Source organism: Rhamphochromis longiceps, linkage group LG3 (assembly GCF_057381845.1).
Source record: "Rhamphochromis longiceps isolate RC_006_pf linkage group LG3, R_longiceps_female_GT1.1, whole genome shotgun sequence".
Classification (NCBI taxonomy): domain Eukaryota; kingdom Metazoa; phylum Chordata; class Actinopteri; order Cichliformes; family Cichlidae; genus Rhamphochromis; species Rhamphochromis longiceps.
Genome location: NC_140559.1, coordinates 23,413,289 through 23,431,366, shown reverse-complemented (window position 1 = coordinate 23,431,366; position 18,078 = coordinate 23,413,289). Strand labels below are relative to the sequence as shown.

General features: G+C 40.1%; 3 protein-coding genes across 5 annotated transcripts; 2 read left to right on the top strand and 1 right to left on the bottom strand.

The window, feature by feature from the left end:
- The first annotated feature begins 221 nt into the window (after nt 1–221).
- Nucleotides 222–4,996, top strand: LOC146673514 (uncharacterized). The gene is made up of 3 exons (XM_085401917.1): nt 222–427; nt 2,434–2,775; nt 4,164–4,996. Exons 1-3 carry the CDS (start codon nt 235–237, stop codon nt 4,391–4,393), a joined length of 765 nt encoding a protein of 254 aa, XP_085258043.1. The 5' UTR covers nt 222–234; the 3' UTR covers nt 4,394–4,996.
- A 1,692-nt stretch (nt 4,997–6,688) lies between these two features.
- LOC146673513 (sialoadhesin-like) lies at nt 6,689–12,120 on the bottom strand. 2 transcript variants are annotated; one of them, XM_085401828.1, is made up of 8 exons: nt 12,007–12,120; nt 11,493–11,528; nt 10,044–10,307; nt 9,719–9,964; nt 9,470–9,643; nt 8,468–8,545; nt 7,754–7,846; nt 6,689–7,383 (listed from the first exon to the last, which is right to left on the bottom strand). In XM_085401828.1, the coding sequence occupies exons 1-8, from the start codon at nt 12,035–12,037 to the stop codon at nt 7,298–7,300; spliced, it is 1,008 nt and encodes a 335-aa protein (XP_085257954.1). In that variant the 5' UTR covers nt 12,038–12,120; the 3' UTR covers nt 6,689–7,297. The 2 variants fall into 2 exon arrangements, with proteins under 2 accessions (XP_085257954.1, XP_085257955.1); XM_085401829.1 differs by having other exon boundaries at nt 9,470–9,640.
- A 472-nt stretch (nt 12,121–12,592) lies between these two features.
- LOC146673512 (uncharacterized) lies at nt 12,593–17,201 on the top strand. Of its 2 annotated transcripts, none has more exons than XM_085401965.1 (3): nt 12,593–13,298; nt 15,750–16,097; nt 16,569–17,201. In XM_085401965.1, exons 1-3 carry the CDS (start codon nt 13,295–13,297, stop codon nt 16,775–16,777), a joined length of 561 nt encoding a protein of 186 aa, XP_085258091.1. In that variant the 5' UTR covers nt 12,593–13,294; the 3' UTR covers nt 16,778–17,201. The 2 variants fall into 2 exon arrangements, with proteins under 2 accessions (XP_085258091.1, XP_085258090.1); XM_085401964.1 differs by lacking the exon at nt 12,593–13,298 and adding an exon at nt 14,154–14,400.
- The last annotated feature ends 877 nt before the right edge of the window (nt 17,202–18,078 follow it).

Sequence of the window (18,078 nt, the reverse complement as noted above, 5' to 3'; positions counted from 1 at the left end):
TACAGGGTTTTCGTTTTTTTTAACACATCTTCAGTTAAAATGCACATAAAATGTAACAAGTGTAAAACGCAGCAGTTTATTTGCTCCCTATATAACGCCATTCAGAAATACTGTTCGCTGCATTCTTCTTCTACATTCATATTCCTCTCACATACTTGGAATTTCTTTCGAAAATAAAACAAAAAAATTCGTAAAATGTCAGAAAATAAGTAGATGGCACAGTCGCTTGTTGTGATGACGCAACAGGTTTGGGCAGGCGTTTTTCGAAAACTTTCAAGTCTTTCAACTCCGCCCTGTTCGTCCTTCCTCTGCTCTGGTAAACAACTTGTCGCCGTGCATAAAGCTGTCATGGATTTAACGGCAGACATGGGTTTTCTGTGGTTTTTTGCACATTTGCTGCTCTTCCATCGCGCTTTTGCGTCTGAAGGTGAGTTTTGTGCGTCTGTCGTTGTGTGTTTGTGTGTGTCACAAACAGCATATGGAAGAAATGGGAGTTGGTTTCCGTGATCCTGCTGGTCAGTAGCATTCCGTACAAAGGCTTCAGTGGCATTATCTGCCTGGTAACTGCAGGCACTGCGCTGCAGGCGGGCTGCAGGATATTTTTAAGCCTTTCTTTCTTTCTTTTTTCCTCCTGCCCTAATATGTGTTTGAATTTGCAAAATCCCAGGCTGTGGTGCAACCTATGCTGTTACCACACTCAGTTTTCTGTGAGCTGGCAGTATTAATAAGTTAGAAGTGCCTACAGGATGTTAACACATTTTTGTCGGAAGTCCAGCGGGGCGCACAAATCACCTTTGGACTTGTGTCATTGAGAACCTTTGGAAAGTCAAACAAACCCCACATTAAGCTTTAATGAGCTCTTGCTGTTTTGTAGTTTCGTTCTCACTGTGCTAAATAGACCTTTGGTCAAGCTGCTGTCTGTGCATGTGTTTTATAGATAAACCTGACCATTGCATGTAATAAAAATATAATTATAATCTTCAGTCGCCTGTGTTTGAGAATTTTTTACAGTCTTATTTTATGCAGTGTATTTTGTTCTTGGGTTTTTGTTTTTCAAACTGAGCTCGGCATTCATGTAAAAATGCAACCGAAAATGTTCTGTATGTGTTATGACAGGTATGTAGAGCAGAGTTTACCGTAAACCTGTGTGTGTGTGCTGAAAATGTGAAATATGTTCCAGACTAATTACAATGTCTGGGATTCAGCAGCGCCACAGAATTGTTGGGTCCAAACTGAGACCACTGATGTCAGTGTTTGTGTGAGGGGATCCAGATGTTCCTGCAGAAACTACTGTCTAATTTCTGCTGATCAGCTGCCAAACCTGCCAGAAGATAGGCTGGTAATTAAAAGTGCATATAGCTGGCTGCGGTCCAGCTGTGTTGTTAGTGTTTGGAATCGAGACGCTGGGAGAAATCACAGCACTGTCTCTGGGCCTGATAGCAGAGCAGCCCACGTTATCGATCAATCCAGCATGGGAATGTCATTTTTGTGATCCAGACAGAAGTGACCAGAATGTACAGGATTAGAAACGAGTGCATCTGAGGGACCGCTCATATCCAGCAGGTTAGGAGACAAAGTTGGAGAAGTGAGTCTAAGACATTTTGGACCTCAGAGGAGGTTAATGGATGTAGTGAAGGAGGACATGCAGGGGGTTAGTGTGACGGAGGAAGATCTTGGGATGAGGTGAGAGGGAGGCAGGTGATCTGCTGTGGCGACCCATGAAAGGAGCGCCTGGAAGATCAGTCCAGTCATGACTGACTGACCGCATCATCAGATCTGTCACATGTGTTGGGTTTCTGTCCCTGACATGACACAACAAGAATTTTCCTAAAGAGAGAATTTGGTTAAAAAAAACCTCACAGCTTAGTCTCCACTACAGCCAGGCTACATGATGCTTCTGATAACTGTAAATGTTCCTGACCCAGGTGGGCTCAGGTTTCATCATAGACTGGACTTAAAAGATGGACTGAACACTTGACGTCACAGATTGGTTTTGGACTCCGCATATTCAGTCAGTGTTAGAAAAGAAACTGTACAGCAGCTAAAATTCTTTCTTTTTTCCCCCTGAGGCAAATATTTGAACAAGAGAGTACAGTCCTCCCTTTTTCAGTTGGTGTTATCTGCATGTGTGTGCGGGTGTGTCACACTGATATCTTCTAAATGCTGAATTAAATAACTGACTTGGGAAACACTCCAACTTCACTCACCAACACTGAAGCACAGACATCTTGGACAGTCTGTGAGCACATTTACGCGCACAGTAAACAAATTATTAGTCTCATAATTGCATTAAAAATGCTTCTAAAGGCTCCAGTACAGAGACCCCAATTTATTCAAAATGAAGAAATCACCCCATGTAGAGTTCTTATAAAGAAAGAAACAGTCTATTAAGGGTTAGTTGAATTATATCTGAATGTTGTTCTCTGATTTTAGACCAGTACGCAGCGACGATTGGAGAGGATGTCACTCTTCAGTGCCGGGCTCCCAGAGATGCAGTCGTCACCGTGCTGGAGTGGAGCAAACCTGACCTGAGTGTGGACGATTACGTCTTCTTCTACCGCAACGAACGCTCATACGAGAAGTACCAGCATTCGTCTTTTAGGGGTCGAGTCACGCTGCGAGAGGCCTTCATGAAGGACGGAGACGTTTCCATCGTCCTGAAGAACGTCACCGTCAGCGATGCTGGAAGATACAAGTGCAGAATTATAATGAGCAACGCAGCAAGCAGCGAGAGAGTCTTAAGTGAGGAAAGATCCCTCAGTGTCACAGACGCAGGTGAGCTTGAGTTTGTTTTTGATGAGACTTGTTAGAAAGCTGCAGGGTTTGATTCCAGGAAGCATGTGAGTTTATAAACCCTGAGATGAAGGAAACTCAGGTTTTCTGCTCCTGGAAGAGAGCCAGCTTCAACTCTGATTCAGTTACCACGGTAACAGACTGAGCTTAAAATCCTGGCGGGATTTCTTCAACAAAGTCTGAGTGTCCCTCTCGCTTCCCCTCGTGGTTCACCAGCTGACTAGTTTTATTTCCCCTTATTTGTTCTTATCAAAGTTCAGAGCAGTTTGTTTGTGCAGTGAAACCTACTTTGTCCCACTTGGACATCACTTTTCTATTTTTTGTGCTTTTTAAAATAGTTTTCGTGCAAATGAGTGCTTTTTCAGTCATTCACAGATTTATTATCAGCTCAAAATACAATCTGCAGCTGTCGGCCAGTTTCTCTGCAGGGAAGGATGAGCTTTAGATACATGACACGCTCATGTGTCGTGTTCAGCCACACTCATGGAAACATGTCTGTCACACTTGGATCTTGTAGACTACGTGAACCGGCTGTAGTCAGTCTTACAGTAATCTGATTACTTTTCATGTTGAGTTTTGTTCGCATTTTCGATTGAGACATTATTCAAAGAGCATTTTTAAAGGAACAGAGTCTGAAGTTCACACTCGGTGTCAGTGACCCAGATCCATCTAACGTATCACAGGATCTTGTGTGAATCAGTATCAGCTCCATGTTGGAGTCCACTTACACTGCAGGATGCAAAGCAGATCATGATCATGGACAGAGACCAGATCTGACCAAAGGCCTGAGTGTCTTCTGGTCGTTTCACAGCTCATCCCTTCTGGATCTGCTTTGGATCCATTCACAGTGTCTTATTTTGTCCTGACATGATCTGTTTTCCATATTTTAATGACTCTCAAAAGTAAAATGAGGCTCAGTAGAACATCCCTGCTGTAGCTGCAGGAGAGCCATCGACTATCAGTGAAGGCTGGTTAGAAATGGTTAAATTGGAAACGTTAGTATGACGGGCGCGTCAGTAAACTGTGTCCCATCAGTTTTACCAGGTTTTCAGCTTCAGTTTCAGGTAAAAAAAATCAACTGTAAAATCAGGATGCATATAATGAAAATGTAATTTGGGTAAATCACGGCCATCGAAAGTATAAAAAAAAAAAAACTAATTCTGAGCCCCACTAATTTCACTTTCTTTCTCTACTCGCGGACGCATTTAACTCGGGGTGAATGAACTCGGAGCTGTTTGAGCAGGACACAGAGTTGCTGATCTCAGATAAACTCAGATTTTTTTTAAGTCTCAGAGTCTGTTGAACAGGCTTCCTGGAATAGAAACTTGGTCTGAGTGCAGCGTGTAATGTCTGATCTTTGTGATCTGCAGAACACAGGGATGAAGTCAGCGAGCCCATCGGACGCCTCGAAAAAGCAATTCAGAGCAATGCGAATCACGAAGGTGGACAGAGTGTCGCAGTCGCAGTTGGAGCCGGAGTGGTTAGTGTCCTTGTTCTTGTTGCTGTTGTTGGTTTGTTGGTGTATAAAAGAAAACGGCCATCCTCACCGACTTGCAACGAAGCCCCGAAAAAGAAAAGGGGATCAGAAGAGATGATTTGAAAACCTGAATGTGAAACACTGAGAATCCTGGCTACGTGTATATAACAGTGTGATTCCACTTCTCAGAAAAGGGGACCATGAATATTTCTCTGCTGTGAGAAACTAAAAAAGCAGATGCAGGTCATGAGACTGTCCACAAATATGTAGCATTAAGCACTTTATTCCTGTGAAACTGACCACTAATCAATTTAACAATGACAGAGCAAGTTTTATTTTTGTGTTGATTGAGAATGAAACCTTTCTCTTTAAACTGTGGAGACTGGAGGTTAGACTTCCATGGGTTTGTGGGATTTTGATCACACGTCAGTAACCATGACTACGGCACGTGAACATGAGGATTTGGGGTTTAGCGTGTCTTGTGTTTAGGTATAAGCCAGAGATCATTTTTTATATATATATATATCTCCCTTTTAATACTAATGACATGTGTAACACTGACTTTTAATAAGAGTTCTCTTGTAATGTGAAGATTTTCTGTAACTGTTTCATGTTCATGTTGATCTTTCACTTTTGTTTCTTGGCAATAGCCACAGATTTAACCCCTATGTGTACAGCATTATGTTCTGATGTTAATAAAAAACTTCAATCAGCTGGTTTGGTTTGGACGGAGTTTGTTTCATGATGATAAAAGGCGTCGGTACAACGTGAAATAACTAAAACTGGTCAGAGAATGAATGTTTTCTGCTGTGGGCGGTGCTGGGGGAGGGCAGGATCGCTGTGTGTCTGAAACAGCCACAGGAATGCAAACGGCTGCACAATAACACAGCAGGAAGTCTGTGCTGGAAGAGCTTTCGTTCTTCCTTGTGCTGTTAGTAGGAATAATGGGTAATCAGATTACTCTGCAGGTGTGGCCTGGAAACGCTGTGTTGCGGAACAAAGTCGTTGTGGCGTTGGCTTTTTTCCAACATCTGGAAACGATGAATTCAGCTCCACAGTTTGAATATGCAAGAAGAAGAACAGCTGGAATCCCCCAAATATGTTTTCTTCTCCTGAGGGTTAATGATTTAACTCTGGCAATAAACAAATAAAAGAAGTTATTGTGCTCATGTCAGCTGACTGTAATTGCGGGGCCAGGACCGCCACCTGCTGGCTGCTTTTAGTCACTGCTCATCACTAAGAGAAAGCTGTGTGATCCACATCAAATACATTAAAATACCTTTAAAAGTTTTAAGGTAAATGATTGAGTCATTGCAGTTTGGCTTCTCTGCACTGTGTGATTCACAGATGTGCTGTTACCTTCAGTGTATGAAAGAGGTGTGGAGAAGCAGCTGGATTATTCAAATGCACTGCCACGCCTTTAAACGGTTCTGTGTTTTTAAAGAATGAAAAACAAGACCTGAGCTCTGCAGGCTCAGACATGCAGGTGGAAGTCTTTCGATTCTGCTCAAGGCGAGAACACAACCGAATAAAAGCTGAATGGGTGCGTTCAATGACTGAGGAACTGCATTTAAGATGTTTTATTAAAGGATGTTTCCACTTGATCCTGAGCTCTGAGCGGCTTTGCAGCAATTCTTTAAATGTTGTTCTGGGTTCTTTTGTGACCTGCTGAATGAGCCGTGGATGTGTCACTCCTGTTTCCACAGGCTTGTGGACGACGGCTCTCATATTGGTCCCAAAACCTTAGAGATGCCTTTCTAACACTTTCCAGACTGATAGTTGTCAGTGATTTGGTTTCTCGGCTATTTCATTAGATCATCATCATGTCTGCAGCCTGCTTTACTTTGTCAGACGAGTTCTATTTAAATGATTTCCTGATCCAGCGGGTCTGGCAGTAGTCTGGCCTGAGTGTGGATGTAGTGAAATTAAACTCAGCTTTCCAAAATAAAATGTGGTTAATCCCAGTTAATTCACAATTTAACACCAGGTTGCAGTCAGTCTCACACAGGGGCCTGTAGGGTTGGACAGCTTTCAATCCTTAATAAATGAAATCGTCTGCATTCAATCTGGTTTTCTTAGTCTAATATTAAAATGTGCTTTATGGCCTGAAACATTTATGTATGATAATGTAAAAAAGAAACTAAACAAAACATAGAAGTCACCTCCTTATGACCTCACTGACTAATGTGCTGTAACTGTCTCCTGTTTTCATGTCTGTTCATTGTTTCTGCTGCTGCAGGCTGAGATCGGAGCCTTTTTCATTTGTGCATCTACAGTTCATCCATAACTGACCTCACTTGTTCTGTGCCCTGAAGAATAAACTGCAGCTGGATCGCTCCCTGCAAAACTAGACAAAGTCACGTGATGGAAAATGTGGATTTGAAAAGCGACTTCGACACCTCTGCTGACTGAGTTTAGTTTTCAAAATAAGAAAGTAAATGACCAAAGAGCTGCTCACTCACTCAAAACGTTTACACAGTGCATCACTTTCACAACAACCTGTGAAGCCAGTTTCAAAGACAACCGTTTACGTCTCGATGACATTCCCACGTTCACCCTCTAGCACAGCATCTCCACAGAGCTGAACTGCTCTCAGTTTATTTGAGACACACAAAACAAAAAGTAAAGTGTCCTTTAAGCGAGACTTCAAGAGACTTCTGAGGATGATACCACTCCTTAAAATGATTCTAGGCGAGTTTCTTCTCTTTGAAGAATAAAATGAAATGATGCCTGCTGATGTGCTGCAGCTGTTTCCAGAGTCTGTTGACTCTGGATTCACGTGAAGAAACAATTTCCCTTTTTGAATCTGTGATTGGCTGATGTTGCACAGGTGTGTTCAATGACCAGGAAACTGCTTTGTAAGATGTTTTATTAAAGTGAAAATTAAACTTTCCATTTCATCCTGACCTCTACATTCAAACTGGTCCAGTGCAGCTGTACAACTGTAAACACACACAGAATATGATTAAATAAATAATATATAATATAGAGAGGAGTGCAGGGATGTGTTTGGCAGCCAGCTGGACGTCACTGGTTAGACTGGTTAAGCTGTGGTGAAGGTGTGTGGGTCTGCTTCAGTGAGGAGTAGATGACGGCTGGCTCTGGTGGAAGATCTGAACACAAACACACAGATTACCGAAAGTTTAGATAAACATGACAAAAAAAACACACACCACCTCTGTTTATTACAAAGAGGATATCCACAAAACTGTTTTACACAAATATAGATAAATGAATCTCAGAATTCTAATAATTAATATTGAAATATATAAATATGTCTTAGTAGTAGTCAGATCTTTTGTTTTTGAATGACAGAACTGATGCTTTGCTGAATTATATGTCGCCCCTGTTTCCATCGCACGTCATTATCAACCTTCAGCTGGAGCATCTCTGATTTGCAATAAAATAAAAAATTAAATAAGAGGCATCGACTAAAGAGCTGTTCCAGTCTTACTGACCACTCAGAGAATTTCACAGCTGTACCTCTCTGTCTGCAGTTCGTCTTGATGGGGATCTGTGCGTAGCTGATCTCAGGTGTCCTGTGCACTGAAGAGTAAACTGCCGCTGGATCGCTCTCTGCAAAACATGACAAAGTCAGGTGACTGACCCAGAACCTGTGTTTTATGGTGAGAAAAAGTTTGACATTCCAGGAACAACAGCGGCAAATGTGAGGCCACAGCACAGGCTGTCTTTAACATGCAGCAACCTTAACACCTCTGCTCGGTTTAGCTCTCAAAACAGGAAACCTAATGACCACAGAGCCGCTCACTTGGCACAATGATGTAAGTCTTACACAATGCATCATGTAAAGTAAACACTTTGCAAAAGTGTGAAAGTCTTTTTTTTTTCCAAATTTAACCTGACCTGACTAGCATGTGGCAGTAGTTACAGAAGTGCTGCACCAAAGATCATTATAACCTGTAAATATTCCAAACTACACTAGTGTAATCCAAAAATGAAAACATGGAGCTAGAAATAAGAATAATAAGCCTGCTTTAATGTGAGAAGCACAAGACCTCACTCTTTCTGGCTCTGGTTCAACATCTTTAATACAGGAGATTTTTAATGATGGAGTGAAGTCTTTGTCCCTTATGTGCGAGCAATTTACAAACTGATCAACCTGACCTGATGAAAAACCAGCCATGCACCTCACAGAGCCTCATGTCGAAACACGAGAGGATTAATGCTGTCCTTTACCTCTCATCATCTTTGACCCATTTCGTTCATCTGCAGATGTTCTTCCCACTGATGAAGAGGTGGCAGCTGTTGCTCTCTCTGCAAAATCAAATGCAAAGATTTTCCATTAATAGCAGAGCTGTAAATGCTGCTGATTCAGCAAGATTAATATTTGAAAGAAGGCGAAATATGTTTAAAATGCAAAGTGAAGAAAAGACTGCGGTCAGAATAAAGTTAATTTTTTTTTAAAAGTGTTTCTGTCTTTTCTTTCAAAAAACAGGAAACTGGACTGAACCGCCCGCATCAGCTTTCTTTGACCACAACTTCTCACTTCACACACACTGGAAAAACTAACCAAACTGTGTACAGTGTACAAATGTATATATTCAAATATGACATTAATCATAAAATGCTATTGTAGAAATCGATGCACAATTTAATTAATCACGATTAATATTTATAAGAAGGCGAATGTGTTTAAAATGAAAAATGAAGAGAAGACTGCAGTCAGAATAAAGTTGGGTGAAGATGAAATATAAAAAAAATCTAAATTGTTTTATTTTCTTTTACAACAAGTCTCACATACAATATCTAATTTCACACACACAAGAAAAAATAACCAAACTGTGTACAGTGTGCAAATGTTCATGACATTAATCATAAAATTCTATTGTAGAAATCGATGCACAAGAAGTGCGTGTAGCTTAGTCATAATAAGCCTTATTCAAGCCTCAGTTAATAATGTAAATGGTCTGTGGCTCAAACTGGTCCTCACAGAGACAGATGTGTGGAAATAACACGTGCAGCATGTTGCAGCTTTTAAAGAAAGCGATTGTGTTTGCTGTTTCCACTTAGATGATGTTAGTGTGAGCTCTGACTGTTGGAGATGTGGGCTGTAGAAGTGAGGCTCAAAGTGCCAGAAACACAAAAATGGAGATTATAATTTATTGATTTTTTTTAGGTGATTTGTTTAAAAAAAACAGTGGTTTGATGTGTCATCATAAAGCGCAGAATGTGTCTCACCTCCAGCTTTTCCCTGGATGCATCGTCTCAGCACTAGAAGCAGTATGACCAGCAGGAGCAACCCAGTTATGGAGGGAACAGACACCATCACAGAGAGAGGAGGAGAGGAAAACGAGGAGTAGAAGGAGGAAGCGGAGGCTGATGGAGGAGGAGAGGTGGGAGAACCTGCATCTACTAAGAAATACAAATCGATGTGGTCAGTTTGACTCACTTTGGGTATAGAGTCTGTAAAAGAAACTGAAGCTTCACCTGTGACAGTGATCCAGCTGGATGGAGACTCTCCATGAGCGCTGATGTCACACTTGTAGAGGCCTTCATCAGACCTGGAAACATGCTGGATGGTCATGTGACCTGTAGGCTGCTTCCTGATGAGGGAGCCATCTTTATAGAAAGCAGCTGGGAGGTTGGAGGGAGTGGTCTTTGTTTTACAGAGCAGAGTGACGTCATCTCCCTCCATCACAGGGAGGACAGGACTCTGCAGGATCACTGATCCACCTCAACACAGAGACAAACTACAGCATTTCATCCATTTACACACAGCTTCATCAACACTAACTCCACACACTCAGCTTACCAGTGACTGTCAGGTTAACCATGTTACTGATGGGACCCTCTCTGGACTCACACCAGTAAACCCCACTGTCCAGTAGGACAATGTGGTTGATGATGCATAAAATACCGTCTAATCTTCCAAACTCATCTCCACACTGAGTCCTGTTTCCCTTGCTTGTGTTTCTCCTCAGAGTCCATCCAGCAGAGCTGTCGTCCTCCTCACAGCTCAGAGACACAAAGTCTCCTTTAAAGAACTGAGAGCTGCTGGTACTCACAGTCAGACGAGCTGTGAGGAGAGATGATTAAAATAAAGCAAAACGTGAGGAAAAGCTTTTTCACAAAGAAACCAGCAGAATCTTTGTTGGTGTGTTTCAGATGAGGGCAGAAAATGATCCAGGAGTTTAGCTCATGCAAAAGATAATCTCCTAAAATCCTGCCCAGGTATCATGAAATAACTTTTTAGAGATGTCGTTCTATGATATCATACAGATACAAAAGTCTAAACATGTCAGTCTGCATTCTGAGCTTTAATCTCACAGGGATTACTTGTGCATACACTGACCTCGTGGTATCTATTATGAATATTAACCATTAAAGACAGGATATCAGGAAACGAACAACATTTTCTCTCCAAGTTAAACAGAGATTTGCAATCTGTCTGCAGGTAAAAACTTAACAGATTCATTTACTTTTTACATTATTTATTTTCATTCCTTCCTTCGAGAAATTGAGCTGCTGGTAGCCGTGTGCTCGTCGTGTGTCACAGGACCAAGAAAGCCTCATTAAAAAGCAAACATTGATGGTTGCGTTTTATATCATCCACCCTTTAGTCCTCTTATTTTTAAGTAGGTTTTTATTAGGATTTAAACATTTAAATCACTTTATGTTTAAGAATCTGTTCCTTTCTGCTCATTTTAAAATCATTAACTACTATTTAGGGACTAGTCTACAGAGAACACATAACTAACCCCTTCACCTCTTCCCTCTTTTTTACTGAAAAGTTATAAAGTTTGGTGAAACTCAGAAAACTCTTAATATAAAGTCTGGAACTCTTTTGCTAGATCGATAAAACTTTATTAATCCCTCAGGTAGATTCCTCTGGGAAATTCAGTTTCCAGTGGCAGAACACCGACAGAAATTTGCATAGTAGAAATTAGAATTAGAAAATAGAATATAGAGATAGTTTTTATATTTATTTATATATGCTGTATATATATATATATATATATATATATATATATATATATATATATATATATATATATATATATATATATATATATATATATATATATATATTAAAAAAAACATTAATAAAGGAGGACATTTTTAAAGCATCATCACAGCTTTTTCGGCCTGTTTCATTTCTCAGAGACACACATTGAACCTGATCTGTCTCCATTGTTGTGCTACTTTTTGGGAGTTGGTGTTTTATTGTCTTTTATTTGTCATAAAAAAAAAGTTCCCTCACCGTGGTTTGTTGCCCAGCTGAGCAGCGACATCAGGACTGAAAGGAAACCCAAGAGATAAAGAGTGAATAGATTTTCATGTGTTTTTGGTTTAAATACTAAATATCCACTCGACCTGTGGGGCAGTGACCTCAAGCTGAATGTCAGACTGATAAACAGGATGTGCTCTGTAGGGGGAGGTGAGGATGCAGTTTAACACCGCTGTAGTTTATCTGCACCATCGACCACTAAATCTGAGTTTTTAACTAATTTAGTGACGTGAAAGCGTGAAGCTCTTAAAATTTCACCTGAAACACAAAAAACCCAGCTGGATTAAAGCACCTGAAGCATCCACCTGTACTTCCTTTTATACTGTGTAACTAGATTTACTGTTACACCCTTTTCCCTTTTGTTATTAACACAGGTTTGAAGTCTTAAGTAAAAGCAAATACCTGTGGCTTCAACCCACTGGAGCCAAAATATCTTAAATATACACATCACATACTAAGGTTTCAAAAAAGAGCATGCGGTACTTACAGAGCAGCCACAACAGAGGTGTTCGTCCCATCGTGTCACACAGATCTGAGATCGTTTTGTTCCACTGCAGCCCTTGAACCCTCCTCCTTCCTCTTGGTAGCAAAGTTTGGGGGGTCTGTGGTTTCTCTGCAGCACTTCTAGGGGGAAAAAAGTCCTTTGACCTTTTAGTTTTAAGATAAGATGTAAATCATGAGGTTTATTACAGTAACGAACTGAAAGTGACAGTTTTATTTAGTTTAGTTTATTTATTTATTGCATTTACATCTATCCTGCATTCTTTGAGGGTTGTATTTGCATTAAACATCATGATATGAAGGCTCTCTCTAGTTAAAATAAGATTGATAATAATAATCTTTTTTTTAATACGGCTCCACGGCACAATTGTGTCACCTGCTTGTCTAAAAAATATTTTTCAAAGTTAAGCAAAGCGGAAAGAGATCCACACAGAAACACGTGTTTCTTTGCAGTAAAAACACCACATGTAGGCTACACAGCTGTGAGAGCTGGAATTTTATTTCTTTCTAAAAAAACATCCTTATTTTCAGTGTTTGTTGTTTTTAACTTCCTAAGACCCGAACTCTTCCACAGCATGCATTTTAATTTATCTTTGATATTTGGGCACATTGGGGCTCGATGAATGTAAAAACAAAGAATTACTAGATTTTTTTTTTTACCTGATCTTTCGTTTCTAAGAGAAATGAGAGCCACATGTGAGGATATTCGTTTAAAATTGCGATAGAACAATAGCAACATAATGTCCTTGTAAGTGGATATGAGGCAGTTGTAGAGCAAAATTGAGTGTTTTGGTCTAAATAACCCAAAATGTGATGCCCACATATAAGGACGCCAGGTCCTGGAAGGTTAATCAAATATTTTGTTGTTGTCACAATAAATGCGACTTCCTGTCGTTTGTAGTCTGAACGAAGCTTGGATGTCTTCATCGTCACAGCCAGTAGGGGAGCTCTGTAGCAAAAGAGTCACTGAAGCGCTTTTACAGACGTGGTACTTACAGACGCACTTCTCTAAAAAAATAGTCATGTTTCGGTCATGGATCAAAGTTTGTGTTTGTTGCCACTTAAGATGGATTTACACCTTTATTTTTTTGTGGATGGAGTTTTCAATCTGGCTGTCGAGGCGTCCCGAGCAGAATGAATGGACAAAACTCCTCTGCGATCAGAGGCAGCGAGCAGCTTGACAGGGAAAACATTCAGCCACATCCCGGGGGAGCGAGAGAAACCAGACACTTGTCTGAGACACATGAGAGCAACCTGGAGCCCAAAAACAGTGAATGGGTGAGTTTCTATTTGGTTCTTTTATTCCTTTACTTGGCGCAACGGCACCGACAGCAAATCAGCAATTCCCATTCAATTCTAATGGAAAAAAGTCCTTTGACCTTTCAGTTTTAACCTGAGACGTGAATCATAAGGTTTATTAAAGCAACAAACTGAAACTGAAAGAATAAAAGCCAGTTTTTAGTTGTTGGGGGGTTTTTTTTTTTTTTGGGGGGGGGGGGGGGGGTGTTTATATCTGTCTTGTATTCTTTGAGGAATTTATTTGCATTAAAAATCAGCACAGCTCTTTCTAATTAAAATAAGAACGAAAATAATAATAATAATAATAATAATAATATAATAATAACAACGCTACAGTGTTGTTTCTTGTAGGAGAGGGATAAAAAAAAACACACTTTTATTTTTTCTGGATGGATTTTTAAAAAAAAATCTGGCTGTTGAGGCGTCCTGAACAGAATTCAATTCAATTTTATTCAATTTTATTTATATAGCACCAAATCACAACAAAAGTAGCTTTACTGCATTGGGGCCTTGCTTGGCCCTAATGCAGTTGTTTTGTTTCCCTCTGTGAGGGAAGGGAGCTTGCTCCAAAGATCTCCAAAGATCTCCAAAGATCACGACTTTTCTGTTCTTTTTTTAAAACTTGTATTTGAGGTTATTTAAAGTAGTTTGTTATGAGAGTTTGTAGTACTTTCTTTATGTGTTTTTTCCTTTAGAGTGATGGCGCCAAACACTGCTCACAGGCAGTAAACAAAAAAACAGGAAGTCCCGAAGTTACACTCTTTGTTCAGGGACCTGCATGCAATCAGCTGACCTTAATGTATTCTAGGCTAGCAATAAGAAAGCATCATTTCAAAAATTAGTTATATAAAGCGTGACTGTGGTGATAAACAGGAGTTTGATCCAGGAACTAAGAGAATGTGATTAAGCTGTACAAGCTTACATAAGCGACATGTCAAAAATGAAACCAAAAGTACTTCCCTTTCAAAACAAAACAACTTCCATCTAACAGTGCGCGCCTCTTCTCGTTTAATGTCTGCAAAAATGTCGTCAGTTGTGGTCTTCTTCTCCCTTCACGTCTTACTGGCTTCTGGATTGAAAGGTGAGTTCATGCGTTTAGAGACAGGACGAACTAGCAGTGGAGGAAATGACTCAACCTTTGCTAAAGAAAGTGGGCACTGCTTGATGGTAGTAAACAATGCATGATTAATAATACTGTGCAGTGCATACATGATGTTGTTATGTTGCAGTGTGTGCATGCACTGCACAGTTGCATCGATAAAAATGTTAGGAGCTGGTATGAGTAATTGATCTGATGCCAAAGATGGAATAAAATGTTACTTTTACTTCACGGTTTGACTGTACTGGGCGTCATCACCACAAACAGAAATGATTAGCTTATAAAGCACATTTCAGACAGACACAATTTGCAATGAAGAGGACATCAATACAGGTTAGTGGAAATCTCACAACAGTGGCATGAAAGGTGTACAAATCCAAATATCGACAATGTTGATACCAATGTTTGTACTGATATTGAGATGACACTTTAGTTTCTGTTCCTCTCCTGTATATAATGCTGCGGTTACATAGAAGAGGAGACCCCGCTGTCTGTGTAGCAGCTGCTGCTCTCACATGTCACAGCAAAACCTTTCTTTTTTCAACCGAAAATGTTCTTCACTGCATCTGGTGACGTCATCTCAGCAAAATGTGTTGTAGGATACAGCATCGACGGCAGTATAAAGTCAAAGTCATGATTCAGAGGTTGTTCAGAGGGTGAGGATGATTTTAAAATGTACTGATTAAAGAGTGTGAAATCATGAATACATATTAAATCTAGAAAGCTTGAATGCAAATATTGTACTTTTCTTAACACAATTTATTTTAAAGCTTGTTTGACTTAATATTTTGCAAATTTAAAACAAAAATGATTAAATATGACTCTTTACTGTTATAGATCAAGCTGCCAAGCAGTATGTGAGTCAGTGCAGTCCTCTCCCGCTGTAACATTAAAGCAATAGACACATTAATGAAACATGTATACTATTTGTTAATAATTAATAGTTTTATTACTTTAGGCACTTTAACCACATTTGGAAGCTCCCAAGTTTTGTTTTTGAAGTTGGATTGCAACTGTCACTTAAATATTTATTCAAGTATTGTTTTTGCTGCTTCATACCAGGTTACCATGGTGACCTCACAAGATGAGAGCCATTATTGTGACACTGTAAACTTTGACCTTCTACCTGCTACAACTCAAGAACAGTTCAGTACTTGCTGTGATCCATAGTGCTGCTGTCAGAGGTCTCAGGTTGTGACTGTCTGCTGAAGTATAAGTGGTAGAAATGGAGTCCAACGTGTTCTTCTGCATAATGCATGTCCATGATGTGCAATATAACACGCTGTTAATGTTTTGGGGGTTTTTCTCCTCTTTCTTTTTTCTGGACACAGAGCTCCGAGTGGGGCCTGGACAAGATGCCACTCTTCAGTGTTGGGGTCCCAGAGATGCACACGTCACCCTGCTGGAGTGGAGCAGGCCGGAGCTCATCTCACAGGGTTATGTGTTCTTCTTCCAAGACCAGCGCTCGTACGAGAACTACCAGCACGAGTCCTTTAAAGGCCGAGTGCAGCTGAGAGACTCATCCATGAAGGATGGAGACATTTCTGTGATTTTGAGGAACGTCAGGGTCAGCGATACAGGAACATATGAGTGTGAGATTACAACCAGCAGCATCAGAAATGGCGAGAGAGTCGTCAAAGAGTTCAAACACTCCATCAACCTCACAGTCACAGACACAGGTGAGTTTGTAGAGGTTGAGCTTACTGCACAGCCGTTTATAAGGGCATTCTTCACACCTCAGAGGTATGATGTTGGCTTTTTCCATGCTCAGAGTGGTTCTCTGTCCGTGTATGGTAAAAGCAGTGCCTCATGAAATCCTTACAGCAGGCTCCAACAGTGGGCTCATTTTCCTTCTGCTTGTATGTGATGCAGCAGTTTGAAAAAGTCAATCTAAAGCTGCTGAATGGTATTTTTCCATTTGTGTTAGAAACATGGTATGAAACATGAGCACAGAGATGCTACCCTACAGTTATTAACCAAACGGCTGCAGACACATTCACTACTTACTTTTCTGGCATCCAGCTCACTGCCAGCAGCTTTGACATCACCTCTACCGAATGTTACAGAGATTTCAAAATGTAAAACAAGAGCTATTTTTAGTCTGCCTGGTACCAGAGTCCTCAAACCTTTGTTTTGATTTTTCTCTGCAGGTTTCACAGAAGGACAATCCAAAGAAAGAGGACACAAGGATGGAGTAGACAAGGATATATCTTCTTTTGTTATTATGTTCATTGTGACGTGCGGACTCCTTGGTGTTATGGTTATTGTTACTGTAGCTGTAAATATCTACAGGAAAAAAAAATCAATCATCAAAAACCCAAATCATACCAACATGATGGAAAGTGAACAGCTGGCATGAAATGTGTCAGATCTGTCCCAGATCTGTTTTGAGAAAAACTAATAATTTCAGTTGTTCAGTGGTCCTTTTTAAAATTAAGGCTTCTATCCAACGTGACGTCATTTTTATCCTTTAAAACCTCAAATGAGCAATCCATGCGTTCATCTTATCTCAACTGGATTACTGTAATTCGCTTTACTTCAGTGTCGTTGTTGATGTTAATTAAACTGTGTAATTATTACTTTGTGTAGCATTTCTCTTCTCTGATCCTGTAATCACAGTTACAACTTACAGCAATGTCATGTTAGCAAGCGATGATACTAACAGCCTTGCTGTGGATATCAGAGTCACAATACTTTATTAACGCCTAAGGAATTTTCCTCTGTATGTATTATTGTAGTGTCTAACTTACAATATAAAGCACCTCGAGGTGGCTGTTGTTGTGATTTGCCGTTGTATAAATAAAATTGAATTGAACTGTTCATTCATCTCAAATGTGTTTAAAAGTGACTTGAAGCAACTGTTTGGCGATGTATAAATTCTACAGAAAAAACTGAATTAAACTGAAATGTTTTTGAGTGTGTTGAGACACATCCGATTTCATCATAGAATGAAAATGAGTGCATGAAGGCACATCTAGATTTGAACAGGGAGGAGGTGTGTTTGGTGGTTTCCACATGAGTGATTTTCTCTGCATTTGTGGACTTCCTTCCCCTCGATCTTTATCTTAGTTCTGCAGTCTAAGAATCTGTTCTGTTCATTTTCAATAGAAATGAATTTTCATGGGTGATGCTGCTAACAGAAAGTATTTGAAATATTTCCTTTAACAGTGACTGAAGTGTTCCTAAATGTCAGTTCCTAAAGTCCATCCTGTGGACAGCTTAGTTTTGCTTTGTTGTCTCCAAAACAGATCAAATCTCAGTCTGGATGAGAACACAGATTTACAGGACTACTTTAGAAATTTGTAAAGGTAAAAACTAATCGTTTTAGAGTGATAACATCTGGTTATGGTGACTTTTCCTGCTCAATTGTGATCATTTCCACCACCTATAACACTTCCTCCTCACACCCATGCTGCATAACCCAGCTACGCACTAAGAGCTCTTTGCAATCCCCACTTTTTAAAAATGTCCCTAAACATTTGTTTTATAACAGTAGCTGCTATTTTAAAGCAGAGTGGAAGTGGGAAATTTGCAGCTCTTGTTATTCATGTTATGTCCTTTGCTTCTTAAATAAAAGCAGCTGACAGCTCACTGTCTGGATCCGAAGACACGGCTGCAGCTCATCAACTCTTTGTGTCAACAACAAAAAGCCTTTGCTGA